Genomic DNA, 18,410 nt, shown 5'->3' with positions numbered 1-18,410 from the left:
GGACCATGATTTATTCCCTGGGAATCAGTGAAAATTAAAACAAATCTCACAATGTAATAGAAAGTAAAAAAAAACCGTCCTGCCCCCTGATCCAGAGCTGCATGAAAATGTAATGGCTTCCTCCCTGACCCATAATGCATCCTTCCACTAACTTTCCTGCTAATTGGTCCGGTAGTTTTTGCGTAATCTTGTTATCAAACTAAACAAAACAAGGGAGGAAGTAATTACTATGAGAAGCAATGAATTGTTAAATCTGTTTATTATGACACCAGATAGTACAAATACATGTAAACATAAAAACACACCAATGAATAAAACCACTTTGCGCAAATCAATCAACTGAAGAGTGAGTTAAGCAGCCGTGCTTCTTGAGTTGATGCTGAAAGTGCTTGAAGTTTATTCTTTAAATGAACAAATTATTCTTTTTAATATATTGCAAAAGGAAAATTGAGTAAATCGTGCGAAACAGTAACTTCCTGCTCGTCCCAGATCACCTGATATCATCAAAACTGTTTAAGTACTGTTGTGAAAACTGTTCTTAAGAATCCATGGCTCGGGAGTGGAGCGTGTCGTCCACTAACCAGAAGGTTGGTGGTTCGATTCCGGCCAGAGTGTCCTTGGGCAAGATACTGAACTGCAAATTGCCCGAGTGTGTGAGTGACGTGTGACAGAGTAAGCTTTTCACTGTATTAATGTGTGTAAACGGAACAAATGAACTGTGCCATATAAATACAGACAGTATTTAAGTTTAAATTCCCAAAGAGGTTGAATTCATCAAAACAATCCAAGCACTGCTGAGCGACTTATCAAAACAAACCAGAGTCTAAAACATTTTCGTTTATGCCGGTGCAAACAACACGGGGCTTCTCGCACAAATACCACTGATCCGTCCCTCAGGTAAAACGGTAAACAGACGTTTGAAAAAGTGAGGAGTTTGAGTACAGTGTAATGATGTTTCAGGTAGAGAGATGCCATGCAAAGAGATACCATCAACGCAGAGAGCCCCCTCTATTGCATTAGCTAAAGGCACTGATATCTTGATGGAAATAACTTCATTTTGGCCACTGCCAGGCCCAGTAAATACAATTGCTAGCTGTTAGCGCAGCCGCGTAAGCCTGGTAACTGATGGAAAGTGACCCAGACACGGTTGTGAATGGTGCTGGTGGCCGCGCCTGTGCGCTCTCGAATGCGTTATCGTCTCCTCCGCGCGGCCGAGCATATTAATAAAGCACCTTACAGTTACACGGTCCAAACCTTCGCAGTAAATCACCTCCCATTTAACCCAAAGAGGCAGACACGCGCTCGGGCCCCTCATTGTACCAGAGGTACTGTTTTGTTTTTTTTAAACTGCCACAATTAGCACATTAAACACTTCAATCCTGAACTGATGTGACACAATCAGTTAAAATAATGACGAATTAATGGGCGGTGTAAAGTGTGGGCTAGCCCTAGAAATCCACAACAAGAGAAAGTTAATCAGGCTAATTCTCTGAAAGCATCTTCATTATCATAATGTTGCCAGAGAGGATCCGATAATCAGGGAAATTGGCAAATGGGGCTTTTTCTTTTTCCCCCCCCCCATTTCTTTCCTTTATCTCAATAAATTAAGACATAAACTGCTCGTACAACATTACAAAATACAAACACTGCATAGTAAAAGGCACTCCGTGAAAATAGCATTCTGTGAGAACTACATTAAGAGTTTGGTTTGTTGCATCTAAATATTTGCTGTCATGGCGATTGTCTTTATTACCCAAACACACACACACACACACACGGTCATATGCTGAGGTTGATGCTGTGAATGGTGCCTGCTGGGATTTTGGCGTCTGCTTCCTCGCCGCTGCTCCTGAAGATCACAAAGGTGTTGGACGGGATGGTGGTAGTGGCGCCCAGGGATTTACCGAGCCAGCCATGAGATCCACGCTTGTAAATTTTAACTGTTACCTGTGGAGAAGGAAAGAGAAACAGAAACAAATATATACATTAAATTTGTTTTATCGGTCTGATCTTCATGTGTCTGATACAAGGGGATTCTCAGGGCTTTTCCTGGGGTCATGATTCTGACTCAGACCTCCTGACCTCTGGTTGAAGTGAAGCAGACGCTCATGACTTTCACCTTTGAACGATACAGGCTGCGGCTTTGTCTGTGGGTCTGTAGACTGACAAGTATAAACCGACAATCATGGCCTGTTGTCAATTTAAAAGTTTCATTCAATCTTCGACCCATAAAGTACAGATTTGATGACTTTCAATTGTCAAGTGAACGTTTTTTTCGAAAACTAGATTACATATGAAGTTGGGAACAGTATGATGGTTGTAATTCAGTTTACAGTAAACTCACAACGAAATGAAGTCCTTGAAATAAAATAGAAACACTTACTTATTTAACCTAGATGTCAATAAAACCTCCAGGTTTAGCCTGTGTTTAATGACTAAAGATCTTTTGACAGCAAATTATCTTAACTAAACTATAACTAAAGATTTTTCAGTTCATCAGCTGATGTTTATTTTCTTAGTTTTCATTTTATATATGAAATAATAGTGACAAATTCCCATTGCAATTTCTCAGAGCTCACAATAATGTCTTCAGTCCGTTTCATCTGGCAAACAAAGAGGAACTTGAAAAATGAGTCGATCCATCAGCAAATTCATTTTCAATCATCAACTAATCAATTAAAAGACAGATTTTTTCCAGCTACACTTGCTTGTTGGGCAGATTTGTTTTGGTTTGAACATCTCTGTAGTTTTCTATTTGGCCAAATATTTAACATGACGAAGCAAATCAATTCCTCTTACATTGACTGCATCTTAGATTGTGGACGATTAGTCGGTTTATTGACAAATTAACTATCAAATGTTCCCTGAGCTGCAGAAAACGTTGTGCGACTGTGTTGGAGAAGTGATGCGACAGCAGCCGGAAACAGAATAAATATTAAATTAACCTCGTTCTCGCTGTGAGCTTTTTTAATTCCCCTCCACATATTGAATGGAGTCATAGCTTGATTTTATGTAGGTTGTAGGGCATAATACGCTTTAACACTACATCAAAACTGCCTGTTATGTTTGAGCCGGACAATGGAAGCCTTAACTAGATTTAGACATGCAGGTAACTGAACTACATCCATTTCAAAAAGAATGCCTCGCCACATCTCTTGTTTGGCTGCATTTACAGGGGATAACAGAATATAACAGTGCCTTTTCACAGCTCCATTTTCTTTCACTTAAGCATTAGGCAATTTTTCAATTATGATTTTTTTTCCCCATGTTCTTTCATCCCCGGCTCTCCATAATGTCTGGGCCTTTTAGTTAATGGTAGTGACAGTCAGAGCCCAGTATATCGGCCCTTGTCCATTTCGCAGGTCATTGTGGAAGCCCAATAGGCCTTTTATTACGCCGACATCAAAAGGCAGATAAGCATTAGAGGTGGGGAAAATACCCTGCACTAGATATGTTCCCTCTTTCCTTTGTCTGCTATTGAAAGTGATCATTTTAATAGTGAAGAGGTTGCTGAGCTTTGGGGCTGATGGGGAGTGCGACACCCCTGACAGCCTGCGAATACGAGCAAGTCGGCAACACAACACAAGCGCACAGCACACCCCTCAACACCTGCACACTCTTGCTGCTAACCTAATTATCTGCAACAAAGGCCACTGCGATTTCAGACTCACATCTTTTTTCACCATTTACTTACTTATTAGTGTGCATTAAAACAGGGAGAAAGAGGAAGGGGGGAACGGAACAATTGTGTCTTGTAGTGAAGCCTTGGCCGAACGCCACATGGCTTTTATTACAAAAGCATCAGACACTTCAGAGAGAGTGAGTGTCTATTAATTTGGGATGCATGAAAAAAATGGCTTCGTGACAGCTGGTGGCAACACAACCAACACAAAAACATCCGAGAGGAATTATTCTAACAAATCATAGCTGGACTTAATAGTTGGTAATCAGCAATTAAATCATTAAATGGAAGTGAAGTTGAGTAATTCCATCTTTGTGGCGCAGACACAATAGTGGCTCTGCATCATATTCAAGCCTGGACAGAAGTAGAACTGTGAAACACACACTGACGGTGCAGGAAAGTGACCACAGATAATTTACCTCCATCAAGGCTGCACTATCCTCTGAATGATATTTTTTAATATGGATCAGGGAAGAAATCATACACATTTGATGGGGATCCAGGAATTAATAAAATAATATATAGTATAATTATGACCGTACAGTAACTGAGTAAAGATCAGTCCCCTAAAAATATTTTTTTTGACTCACAAAATTCTGATCATTATCCACAGATAGTAGAAGTCTACATATGTTCGATTTCTTTCATAAAGATCTTTGCACTATTTCGCGGGAAATTCACAAAAACGTGTAAAACATCCTATGTCTATAATGTTAAAGAAAATAAAAAAAGATTCCTTGATCCGCACCAAAATTAAAATAGGTTCCTCTGGTAATCAGTCCAGTAGTTAAATTCATAATCCTGCTAACGAACAAACAAACAGATGAAACCATAACCTCCTTGTTGAAGGTAATTAAAGAAAAGGACAATGGTTTAGGCGAAAACGCATCCAACATCCACACATTCTACAGAGATTACACAAAGAAATACTGCATTATTTGAAATCAAAAGCACCGACATAAGTTAAGTGTGAATTACATCAAGGTTGTTGGGCCGAACGAGGAAGATGCTGCCGTCTTTGGCATTAAAATCAAAGAGGGGAGTCGGTGTATGGTCTAGACGACCTGCCTGCCAGGTGTTGTGATACAGAGATGATGTGTCAGGTACAGGAACTGTTACTACATGTTGCCCTTTCAGCCACTTGAGGCAAGTGTCTCAGGGTAAAGACGATACGGTGTCGTACTCACAGAGGAACAGAGCGTAAAGGAGCTGCGCATGGGAAAATGTGATTTAAAGCGCAAACAGCTTCAAACATTTAAGATGAGACGCAGCATGTCACAGCCTTCAGCCAGCCGAGATAAGCAGATGAAAATATCTCACTTTTGTCTGTACATTATCCACAAGCGTATGAGAATCCCAGCACAGACGAGCATGAATGTGTGTGTAAGACTTCATGGCGAGGAGAGGACCCTTGGGGCTAAGGTTGGGTGTCACACAAAGGGCTGAGAGCTCACCTAACCGTGTCTACCCTGATCAGGCTCTCACTTTCGGTGTTGGGGGGGCCGGGGAGTCGTGTGAATGACATCACTCCTCACATTTCAACTCAGACAAACTCGTTGCTCTTATTTACCGTCTGCTAACAATCGCAAATCCTGCCGTGGGTTCAACATCAACTTTTACCCTCTCAAACACAAGACAGCAGCTTGTTCTGAGCAGGTTTCCTCCTCTTCTACCTGTAGGGATGTTTACGGCTCAGATTCTGAAGGGACAGCTCAGAAGTCCATACTTCTTTAAATTGGAAAACAAAATGAACGAACCCACATCGTGAACTTTGCACTGCACACTGCGGATCTAATTGTTTCAGTATAATTGTGACAATTTGCCACTGACGGTCTCGACAGATCTGACGAATGGGAATAATTGTGAGGGGCTGTGTAATTGGGTAGGGACGTGTCACCACCTGCGTGTATTGCCATTCACAAAGTTCAGATTCTTCCCCTGATAAAGTCAAAGAATCCCAGCAGGGTATCAGTCAGCAGGGGCCTGTTACCTGGAGCCATGGGTGCAGTGTTTCAGGTGAACTCTGAGTGAGCGTAACGCCACACCAGCTTCAGACGACGGGCTCTTTGTTCCGCGCCGTGTCTCACCAGACACACATGGGGAGGAACACTGAGTAACACACCTCCGGCGCACCGGGCGTCTTTGTCGTGGAGCCAAACGCGATGGACTCGGACCAAAAGTGTTTTGGTATCATTTCAAGCAGGACGTAACGAGGCGATTAGATAAACAATGTGTGGTTTGGCTCGCTGGGTGAATACGTCAACAACCTGCTGAGTCGGGTGTGAATCACTGGATTATCAGGGATTTGATTCAATTCGAGGTTTAAATCAAGACAGATTATTGCTTTTAAATTACAACATTACATAAATATTGTGAATAGGTCTTGGAGATATGGCCAAAAATTAATACAATCAGTTGATATCGATAATTATCATGATAAATGTCTGACTGCTGCGTGCAGGTTTTGTTTTACACTTGCTAAATCACCAAAAAGTTTATAAAACTGCTATTTATCAAAATCACATTTCAATAATTATTTATATTGTTTTAATATTGGTTTGCCGCCCAGCTCTCAACGTGATTCTTCTCAGATGTCTAACATTTCTTCAATATCGTACTACAATACGATACAAATAAGTATAGTAAAAATTATAATACAATGCTGAAAACATTTTCTATTAAACAGAGGGTTCAACATCTGATCCTAAGATTCAACATCTGATCCAAAGATTCAACATCTTTATTGGAAATTATAAAAATCTAATTATCCTTTTACTATGCTCTGTTAAACCAGAGGGACCCAGGCTCTAGACAGAACTTCCACAGGCCGCTGTTACCAGCAGATAAACGGGTGCATGACCTAACATTTACGTTTATTTTTTTATCTTTAGATAAGACTTGCATCTTTTCAGTCATTGTGGTCATTTTCAGAAGGAATGGCTTATGTGTAACTCACAGCAAAGTGTTCGCAGTATCTGAAACTTTGCAAATGCGGTGACTCCCTACCCTCATAACAGCAATTCAACAATGTATAAATCCTTGAAAATGTTATGTGCAAGATTAATTCATCGACAGGCTCTAAAGATCAGACATAGTGCGTTGGACGACCCGCTCTCAAAAGGGTTCAACAAGTTAAACAATTTGCAGCCATTTTGGAACATTTGCTCACTGTTGCCTGAACATTTCACTCTCAGCAGTGGATGTAATATTAATGTACTCATGGCGAGAGCAGTAACTGCAGGTGTAAGTAAACACAGCAGCGAAGGGAGCGCTGTCAATTAGTTGTTTCAAAGTGTTTCATATTCATTTCCTTTACCAGATTGATGCATTAAATTTGCAAAACTATAAACAATATTTGTCTTTACACCCCTACCTGCTGGAGAGAGGCATTTAGGTTTGAAACAAATTGTTATTTTAATTCATGCACAAAATGTCAGAAAATTGTGAAATCACAAGGTGATATTATTTATGGTGCCTGTTTTGACATTTATGATGGAACTGGGTAGAGAAAAGTAAGAAATCCTCATATTTGAGAAGCTCATTTTTCCTGGATAGATCCATCCATCCCTTTTCTGTCCCGCTTATCCTTTGAGGGTCGTGGTAGAAGCTGGAACAACATAAAACCCGTCACACCTACGGAGTCTTCAAATAAACTCAATCTGCATGTCTTTGGACTGTGGAAGGAAGAACTCCGAGTACCCAGAGAAAAACCACACAGACACGGGGAGAACAACTGGGAACCTTCTGCTGTAAAACGACTGCGAACCACAGTACCGCCCACATTCCCCTTCTCAACGACTGAAACAATTACCTGTTAATTGACATATTTGAATACGTTTCTGTTGATCGACAGAATGACTGATCAACTATTCGTTTCTGCTAAGTTGCTTGTACTGCGATATCTCCTGCATGAAATACTCAAACATCGCCACTGAACTGCTGAGCTCCAGCTGCCGACCGTCCATTAAGATGCCTAAACTTTGCATTAGCGTCCATATCCATAACTACATCTGTCTTAAGCCATGAATGCAAAACATGACTGGTTAGGGCCTGAATAGCTGCGTCTCTGCTTCCACGCAACCTGCCCCAGCTAACAGGAAGCCATTAGACTCTCGGCAATAACCATTTACATCCATTCACCCAGCTCTGACTTTATTTTCATCCGCATGAGTGCATTTTCTGCGAGAGGTTAAAATATGAATCCCCCTCCTTTTTTTCCCCCTCTCCTCAATGGGTCTGGTCGTCTGGCTGACTTGAGAGGGCACAATCTATGACTGATTTAATTTGCTCTTTACGAACATCTCTAACAGCATTACCCCCAGAGCATACACTGACTGTCCCCATCTGACTCCATTAACTCCCAAATCAGGTTTAAAGACCATATTGATGCCGTCCGTTATTAAGGGTGATTATCAAAACAACAGACAATGGGCCAAAGTGTCTGTTAACTAGTTTATCCCTAATTTCACGTAACTGTAACAGATGGCAGGGCTGTCAATTACATACTGTATCTGCTGTACACAGCGGCCACCCACTGTCTGGATATGCAGCGTATTAGCCTTTACATTAAAAGAACGATAGTCTGCTCACAGGTGGTCAGAGGAAATGGACTGAGCGCACAAAACAAACTACCGTATTAAATGTCAAACACAGAAATGCATCAATTTGGGGAAACAGTGAAAACTCACCACTTACCCGGCTGGTGTTTTTTTTTTTTTAGCTGTTACTTTTGTTGTATAAAAAAAATAAGAAATATAGAAATTCACAGATGAAAAATTCCAAACGTTGCCAGCCAGTCCACTTCACCACCTTTATTCTCCTCAATTAACGAGAATGGCTTTTGAAACTGTAATTAAGTGTCTCTGCTCCAATCGGCCTCTTCATTATTCATGAATCCCTATTGATCATATCGTACAAGCTGTACCTCGGGGATCACTGTAATATCCTGGAGCCCCAAAACAAATAGCTGAGCTCACAGAGATTAAAATTAACATCTTGGCCAGTGACCCCCCCCCCCCCGAAAAAGGAAAAGTTTCCTTTAGATGCTAAATCCAGCATTTGATGCCAAACTGGACGATGAGTCTCTGAGTCTCATTAACTGGAAAATCCTTTATGAAGCCTGTCCAGTTATATATCATAAACTCAGGCTGGGAAAGAATTCAATATTATTGTTCATTGACTTTGTGATCATATGATAAGGGCTGCAGCTAATGATTATTTTCATTAGTCGTTATTATTTTTGTAATAAGTTGTCGTCGGATTGCTTGTTTTATCCAAGTGATAGTCCCAAACATTTTGAGTAAAGCATCTAATCTCCACATATTGACGACTCCAAAAATTGCCGAATTAATTACAGAATAATCAATATAATAGCAAGAGTTTAGCTCAACATGTAATGGTATTGATTCTGTTGTTAAAACTAATTATTCACAGCAAAATACAATAACAACTAACAATAAATAAATTACCTTTCAATTTACACAACCAAAGAAAAGCATTGAACATCTGTTATCTTATATGTATTTCTAATAACTAATTATATAGATTGGTTAAATATTCTTATTAAATGTCATTATGTTGATTTTAATGTTAATTGACATAAAGCATATCCAGAAACTATAAAACGACTTCTTTGTGATATTTTTACCTTCAGTATGCAACACAGTATATGCATACATTATTCATATGCATCACAGATATTATCGACTGTGTCTTGCACAACCGCAGCTCATTCCACATTCAAAGAAATTATTTTGTAATGAATATTAATGGCTTGGAGCTTTATTTTAAACATGTATTCAAATTTACTCAAACTCAATCTCCACCTGTGTTAAGTAGGAATGTGTAATACATGAACTCTAGCGGTTGATGTTTAACTAAATTAACAAAAGAGCGCGTGAAGAGCCCTCTAGCGTGACTGCTGTTGCATGCTGGGTGATGAATTTGGAGGAAACACATTGAGTCATCTTCAGACTGACAGATGCAGAATCTCTCCACGGGACTCTTCACCGTGGTTTAGTGCTCGAGTGAAAAAATAGATTTTTTTACCAAGTTTAATCACACGCTATTACAAGGCAGCTTTTATCATTGCCTTCCACTGTGTAAGTGCTGGTGTCTTCACTAGTTCATTACAGACACTTGTGATTCTGCAGCACTCTTCTCGTGTGTAATTGCACGGCTGGTTTTCCTCTGCAGCTTCCTACACACACACTCCGGTGCAAATTATTTCCAATTCCAGTTTCCTTTCGAGAGCAACGCTGCAATTACAGAAATCTGAACATCCCGGTAATTTCCCTGCAGTTTTCACTTCTGTTGTAAAACACCAGTGGATCTTTTTTTTCTGTGTGAAATTCTTCAAAGAACTTTTCCTTTAAACTTTTCTATAGTACGCGCATTATCCTCCCACAGAGTTTAGTCGAGTACTCGATGAACCCTGAACTCTACAGGACTGACAATCTGATAAATCGCACTTTTGATGAAACAACTTTTAAACATGCTTTTTAGTCAAAGTTTTAGTCAAAGTTAAAATATCCACCTGCGTCGTTTCTGTGGTCAGAATGAAATACAATTTTTGTGTAACCAGTATGCATAAGCTTCTGCCATATTCGCTAAAAATGATTTGAAGTCATTTATAATAAATAGTAATGGGTGCTGCATATGTTTTCTTCAAATGGATAAAATATTATTATTTTTTCTCTACATAAAAACACCAGAAAGCCAGAGTGGCTGCCAATATTATCTATTTAGGCAGCAGAATTTGCAGGCTTTGTAAATGGCCAGCTCCAGGCCTTTTGTGTGCCTCCATTCATTATCACCACAAAGCGGTTGATGTCTCCCCTCTCTGCCTTTTCAGTGCTAAGCACGGAGTGCACCCGCCTGCCCATTACGGGTCTGTGACGCGTGCAGCCTGGGAGATGGCCAAACGGAGAGGAATGCGAGTGCGGAGTTAAATTAACAAGCTACATCTGTGCGGAATCTGTGGCCAGTCAGAGAGATGAGATCTCCGGCAAACGAGGCTCTGATTATTTGTTAGCCGAGATGTTGTCGGTGAATCGGCGGCTTTTCGCTCGGTGGCTTTGCCTCTATTAATCAGCTAATAGGGCGGTGTAGTCAAGTTACGGTCGAAGGAACTCAATTGTTGTTTCTCAGCTATGCAATTAGTCGACGCTCTATATCCCGACAGAGTTAGGAGACTTTCTGGGCTCCGTATCTGCTGCTCCTGAATAAACTGGATTACATAAACTGGTACAAGGGCTTCGTGAAACAGTCAGATTTCAGAAAAGGAGACGACAGAAAGATGAACAACACAAGTAACCTGCACTGTAAATGATGACATGAATAGATCTTGAGGTCTTTCTCTCTCTCTCTGTAACACACACACACACACACACACACACACACACACACACACACACACACACACACACACACACACACACACACACACACACACACTGTAATTACCCCTCAATCCATACAAATTGAATGAAGCCAGAACCGGGGTCTAAGAATATAGACCATAATTAATAAATTACAGCCACTCTACTCAATCATTCTCTACTTTGGGGAGATGTAGACATCCCATCCTCCGCAGAGTAATTGACTGGGCCTACAGAAAACACACCTAGTGCCTCCGAGGTGGCTTTTGTGGATACATCTGGTGCCACTTCCGTACAAACCAAACAGCTGGCCAGAGTGAAAGTGCAGGTCATATCGCAGATCTTCCAGCCCGTGTGTTTACAAGTAACAAATCAAAAGCATGCATTATTTCTGGGCTCTGAAAATATGCCTGAGGGAGATATCAGGTTTCGTTGCCACCCCCCCTCAAGGTTCCCCTCGCAGCTGCTGCACACGAGCCAGTTTTTTTTACCAGTAACCCACGTTTTTTTTTTTAAGAAGAAGAAGAAAGGATGAGACTGTCACCAAATCCAGAGGAGAAATATCTTTAAATTTTTTACTGCTTGCTCGAACAAATCCAAGGTCAAATTGAATATTTCCTGGTGGTTATTGCAGCTGAATACTTAGGAATCTGATATTGGGAGTGTAAAAACATATACACAGGCATGCATTTGAGCATACTAAGTGGGGTATGCGGACAGAAAAAAAGGGATATTTATCATATCTCTGTGTAATATGGAGGGAGACATGCACCTCACACTGCCTCCATCTACAAATATTTCTTTGAAAATAATATATTTTCCTGTTGTCGTCGTGTGTGTCCCCCCGGGCTAGAAAAGGGCCTGCTGAAGACTGTCTAATGATTGTCGGGTCATGTATCAAATGTACAGCAGCTGGAGGCGAGAGGGGGGGGAATACATACAGTCTGGGGGTTGGAGGGGGTTGGGGGTAAAACTAAAGCCTGAGTGGAGTCTGTAAGGAAAGCCCAGGCTGAGTGTTTGGGTGCTGAGAGTGGGTGTGAATCTGTAATGGAGGGGAGGGGGTCATACTCACTGTGCTTTAAGAGCTCTGACATTTATTTCATTCAACAAATGTATATAACAAGAGGGACTGAAAAATAAAAATAACTATATTTGTGAATGTTTTAGGGGATAAACAAAAGCACTATTATATTGCGCCAATATGCATACGTGCAGTACAACTCATTGCCGCCGCGACAGTTGAGATGTATTTTCCTGAAATCTGTAGAGATAGCATTTAAGCAACTAGCTATTCATTACTTTGCAATAGAATAAACAGTAATCCAAAAAAAAAAATCAGCTGCTCAGGGCGATTCTTTTAAGACGCTAAATACCAACTGCATTGATTTTTCATTCAATCACAAACTGATGAGCCTCTGTTGACAGAAGAATGAATGTAAGGCTGAAGAGTTAAAGCACTAATTAACATGAGAAGTGTTAATGGAAATCATCTAGAGAGCACACTAGAGTGACGGCAGCCAAACAGAAGCCTCATTCAGCTTTTTCCAGACGGTGAAAGAAAGATTTCTTTGGAAACACGACACCTATGACACTGCCGTTGCTTAACTTTGAAATAAATCTATATTTGAATTCAAATTTTGGTTGAAAGTTGCAAATAATTTGTCTGTATTGCGGTGAAAAAAGATGTCAAATCAAAACTTTACGACTCTTGGGAAAAATTGCATTGGAATTACTTAATCTGGTGTTTATAAAGTCACAACCCTAATTGTGTTTTAAATAACTGTAAAATTGCTGCCATGTTCTTCATTCTTCAGCCTAAATGAAACCTGTGTTTTTCCAGTTGCCTGAACACAAGAGGAGTGACTTGACATTTGAGTGTTGCAGTCCTAAAGCACTACTGCCACCTGCTGGTCTTCCAGTTCAGGTCACATTATTATTATTTGGAGCCACTGACACGACCGTTCCCCCTCATTTCACACACAATACCTGCTGTAGTGGACTGACCTGAGGAGCGTGTCCCAGCAGCGCCCACAGCGAATCAGGCGACAGGGTCTTGACTCTGGAAAACTCGAGCGTGTCCGTCTCCTGTCGGTTGAGAGCGATGTACTGGCAGCCCTGGTAGTCGCCTTTCAGCTGCTCGCCACAGTGCAGCCGCACCAGATCCCACGTTCCCACTCCCCCCAGGACCTCACGCGCCGACTCCATCTGCCTGTACGACAGATGACCTGCAGGACAGAAAACGCAAATCGAGCTTGTAGCCTTTCCTGTCAAACGCCTGCTTAATTTAACTTTACTAGTGGAGTTTTTTTGCACTGTTAAAAAAGTTTTTGAGTTCCTAAAGTCTTATTAGGATATTTTATGCCTGTTTTTGAGTCATCATGAGAGATATGACTGTAGATGAAATGCAAGATGGATGTGATGACATGCAACAAAGGTCTCCAGCAAAATCCAAACTAGGGGGATAGTAAAACATTCTTTAAAAAGTGGATTCAGTATTTTTTGGAATATTTGTATTATTATAAAGTCCCATTTTTCTTTATGCTTACACAGCTGTTAATCATATTCTGTAAATTTCTGGAACAGGTTAATGTGGACTCACTCACCAGAGAGCCAGGAGGGAGTCAGAGCATCTGATACCCAGGCCATGTAGCCCTCCCTGAAGGATCTGAGGAAGTCGTCTATCTGGCTGTGGGAGATCAGCTCCCTCCTCTTCCTCAGCTCGTTCTCCAGCTCGCAGTCCGGGGAGAGGAAGATGATCCTGGGAAAGAAAAGGCTTTGGCGCAGGGACACTCCACTCCTCTTCAAATGGCCGCATAAGTTAGTCGTCTTGGTCTAGAGGAGAGGACAGACAATTCGTGGGATAGATTGTCTGGTCAGATTTGCAGTTTTGCTTTTATCTGATCAGTCTCTGATTTAATAAACAGCTGCTTGTGTTGAGAAAATGCTTACAATTTAAGAAGTTTTCACTTTTTTCAAATTAAAATAGAAAAAAGGTGTTTGTATTCTTTAAATCAAATAACTTTGCTTCAATTTAAGTCCATTTTTATAACTTAGAATGACTTGTCTTTGAATTTATTTTTTGGTCTGGTTATCTCTATGTCTGTGTGCGTCTGTGGGTGTTTTGTTATGAAGTTTTACATTGATATTAGGAAAGAAAAATACAGCAAGCCGTGAGAATTGTTCTCTATTTATTTTCTGGTGACAGACTAATTGATTTAATTGAGTTAATTAATCCAGGAATGAGAATCCTGAATGCTAACATTCACAGAGGATATCTCAGTAATTAACCATTCTGTTACAAAAGCACCTTAAAAACACATAAATGCACATGTCCACATTTTAATCTCTTACAGGACCCATTTTAAGAAATCATATGTCCACAAATTAGCCCAGACGGTCGAGCTTTATCTGCTTTGTGTAGAATTAATGAAGTTAATAGATCCAATTCAAGCAGAACTATTTCAATAATGCCATGTGTGTTTGCCATCAGACTCTTCTGTCAAGCTCCCCGTCCAAATTGAGCGTCTATAGAGATGGTAATGAATGACTCTGAACAGACCCAGGCCCATAAGGTGACAGCTGTGTTTAGGCACCTGCCTGCTTTCACCCCCCCTATGAGCATAATTGCGGCCTTTCAAATGAAGAGTGCCCACTTGGGAAGTTTAGGAAGCTCCACTTTAGTGTTTGAAATTTCCATATAAATTGTTATGGTGACTCATAAGCTCTTAACACGGCTGAGGTTTGGATGAAAACAATGTTCTAGACAATTGTTTGGACCTTGGACTAAAACGTGCCAGACAGTTTGACATTTAGGTTTTTCCGCGATGCTGTTTCGACATTTCAGCTAAATGTGTGTTTGTACCGTGATGGCTTTGAGGGGATCTTCAATTTGCTCGATGCATGTGTTGGTAAAATTTTGGTCCTCTTCTTTCACTCGCACATGCCAGTTTTGGTTTTGAGCAGACACGGTGCCTCTCCAGGGTTTTACATCGATGCAGAATATCCCGTGGCCTGCAAAAATACAACAATTAGAAAAAATGTTAAACTAAGTAAATGTTTTCAAACATTAGCGTATTTATTTATTCCCAAAAATCTCAGCCCAAACATGAATTTACTACCTCGACTTATAGCTCATACAACAAAATACAAGATACAGTGTGAAATGGCTTTGGGTGGTAGGAATAAAATCTTTTATAATGGCATCTAATGTCATATTATGATCACTAACATTCTGTGGTGCAACTGTATATTAAAAATCTAATATATGATATAGTTAAATAAATACCCACACATCAAAACAAAAGTAAATATATAATGTGGAGATTACTACTAGGGCTTCAGGAAACACTTAATGTCAATGAAATGACCAAACAATGATTCATTCCTCATTTAAATGTACAGCCACTTAACCACAAAGACCTGGAAGAGGCCATTTTTTAGATACTATATGTTGTTACTATGATAATCGACAAATAACGATTCATCGCAGATACCAACCAGTGAGGATAACAATGTTGATGTCATCTTTTGTCTTCTGAAACTGGTCGGGGACACGCAGATTGCAGAAAACATATTCCTTTTTAAGTCCGGGGAGTTTCCTACAGAGACAGTAGATGTAAAAAGAGGTTTTTAAAAAGTGGAACAAACTGTAAACACAACTTTGACATATTAGTGTCAAAATGCCTCAAACGAGTGAGGAAAAGCTCCGGAAAAAAACTTTTAACAAGGTAAGAAAACAGACACCTAAAAGAATCCCTCTCCCTGGACAGACAAAGATGTTGCTAGTGACACAAATGTGTTGGCAAATATTTTACATGCCCAATAACAACAAACTGCAGTTGTGTCTCTGGCCACCAGCTGTCTCTTTTACCTCCGTTTTGGTCTCCACCAACTCAAGAGGAAAAGATCTGCTCCTAGATGCTCACCAGCCAACTGCCTGCTTTGCCTGTGTGCTGTTTTGATGCTACGCAGGTAGCACACAGTGGGTTCATCCAAGGTTTTTCAGTAAAAACTGTTTGTGTTGGGCCGTAAAAACCAAAACAACGAGCTCAAAGACACGAAAATGCTACACGGAAACGCTGTCTTCTGGGGGTTTACTTTACCCACAGCGCTTCTTCACTGTTGTCACTGAAGTATTGTTGAAGTGAACTCACCTGACATGCTGTACAAATTCAGGCAGTGTTTGTGCGCTGGGTTGACTCAGGCCTTGGGCACTTTCTGAAGCTTTGGAGCTGAGAGGAAAGTGGGTGAACAGGCTTCCGAGCTGGAGCATTATAGTCTGAAGAAGAAAAAACATCTACTTTTATTTTATTTTATTTGTTTGTCATCTGTTGTCCATGGCCAGTTTTTAAAATGGCAGCCTAAAATTAAAATAAAATGACAATGGGTTAGTATATACAGACTATTATTCAGACAGGTGCAAAGAGACAGTTAAAAAAAACTGTATATATTGAGAGAAACGGTTTCTAAACACACTGTGGAACACAAGTTGGACTAATCACGATGCGTTAAACCTAAACTTTATCTGAACAAATCCAAAGTAAAACAATCCGTCCTCCTCTGTTGTTGTCCTGGGAAAGCTCCCTGACACTACAGCTATGCTAATGCTAACAGCTTTGTTTACAACACTTGAACCTGAACTCCAGCGGCTCGTGAGGAGAACAAAGACGCACGCACGCACGCACACGCACACACACACACACGCACCAGTGGAGGTCTCGCGCTGTTTGAGGATCCTTAAGAAGAGAAACCCAGAGGATTCAGATTGACATTTTGTTTCCCTGTGCTGTTGATGTCGGTGTGTGCGTCTTGTGTTTTCTCCCTCACACGTGAAGCCTGTTACTCAACTTCTCCTCCTGCTCCTCCCCCTCCTCCTCCTCCTCCTGCTGCTACTCCAGCTTTTCCTAGAAGGAGTAAACAACAGCCCACGTGCACCAACTGCAGCGTCATATTTCAACATCACCCCCCCTCCCGGGACATGACGTCAGAAGTCACGTCACTCAGCCCCCCCGCAGTGTGTTGATGTTATTTCCACGTGACGTTCACTGGATAGTTTGCGCAATGAATCAGCTGAGGAAAATACAGGGGGGGGCAGTTTGTGGCACATGGGCCCCTGAGACATGTGTAAGACCCCCCCAACCACCAAAGTGACATCATTCCTGTCCATTGGGTTTTTCTTATAACTATTCTTGAATCTCACTATCTGAAGTCCCAAAAGATGATATTTTTTTAAGTTATTATCTTCAACAACATTGAACGACAACATTGAACTGAATGTCTTTTATTTTATTCATTTATTTTTTCCCCATGCATTTTGTGAAGCACTTTATATCTTTCTTTTGATAAGTGCTATACAAATAAAGTTATTATTATTATTACAAGTTACTATCTTGCTCCCACATCCTGTGCGCATAAGATATTTATCTTTGTGCAAAAGACTGTGACAATAACATATTTACTTAAGTATACTTCAGGGCCTCCGTACATCTCTGTAGCTGTTTTGAATGGTTTTTCATTGTTGTCTCTCAGTATTTTGTGTCTAATCTGGTTGTATTGCTTCCCTTTGTGCTTATAAACTACGATTGGGACAGAAAAGGTGAAAATATATACAGTTTGGCCTTAGAGGAGTATTACTGAATAATTCAGAGATCTATGTAGCTGGTTCAGATTTAAGTTTTAACTCCAATAATCCAGTTCATTCAAAGGCTTATAATCAGTTTTGTGTGAGTTAAGTACTAATCATATTATTCTTGATGACAAGTGACCCTTGAGACAAAAAAACAAAGTTATCACAGCGAAGTTTAACCTTGACTTGTCTGAAAATGAGAAAAGTAAGTTTTTTACATTTGAGAGCATATATGGGAAGAAACTGATGAAATACACCCTGTCTGTCTTTTTCCTGAACTCATCGACAGTCCACGGAGGATTTTCATGCACATTTCAACAGGATCCGCACATCCTGCATGAGCCCACCGAGAGGATATTACAAAAGTGATGAAGAATATTTAATTCCGCAGTAAATACACATTGAAAATCTCAATGTGGTGATAAACAATATCCGGATGGCACAAAATACTGTGAAAGAGCTTAATATCAGGAGCAGATAGCCAAATCAGCTCATATGGGCTCAATGGAAGCCAATAAACAGAGGCACTCTGCTCCTCCTGACCTTCACTTCTGGTGCAGATCGGGGCGATAAAGCAGGCGCAACCTCAATAAAACCCATACAATGGCCTAAAATAAATAGATATTAAATTAAAGCAGAGGCAATACTGGCTGAAATGCCACAGGAATTCGAGGACAAAAGCGTCTTTGTGCACTTTAATATTGTCTACAATCACCACCTCATG

The 18,410-nt window shown here is 40.5% G+C and overlaps 1 protein-coding gene across 1 annotated transcript; it reads right to left on the bottom strand.

Moving 5' to 3' along the window:
• Positions 1–242: 242 nt before the first annotated feature.
• Positions 243–16,932, bottom strand: si:zfos-911d5.4. Its single transcript, XM_035146302.2, has 7 exons — positions 16,768–16,932; positions 16,215–16,339; positions 15,559–15,659; positions 14,924–15,072; positions 13,665–13,893; positions 13,066–13,286; positions 243–1,947 (listed from the first exon to the last, which is right to left on the bottom strand). Exons 2-7 carry the CDS (start codon positions 16,331–16,333, stop codon positions 1,780–1,782), a joined length of 987 nt encoding a protein of 328 aa, XP_035002193.1. The 5' UTR covers positions 16,334–16,339; positions 16,768–16,932; the 3' UTR covers positions 243–1,779.
• Between the last annotated feature and the right edge of the window lie 1,478 nt (positions 16,933–18,410).

The sequence above is a fragment of the Hippoglossus stenolepis genome, chromosome 21 (genome assembly GCF_022539355.2).
Source record: "Hippoglossus stenolepis isolate QCI-W04-F060 chromosome 21, HSTE1.2, whole genome shotgun sequence".
Lineage (NCBI taxonomy): Eukaryota > Metazoa > Chordata > Actinopteri > Pleuronectiformes > Pleuronectidae > Hippoglossus > Hippoglossus stenolepis.
The sequence above is the reverse complement of the archived record's forward strand: the minus strand, read 5'-3'. Positions and strand labels throughout refer to the sequence as shown.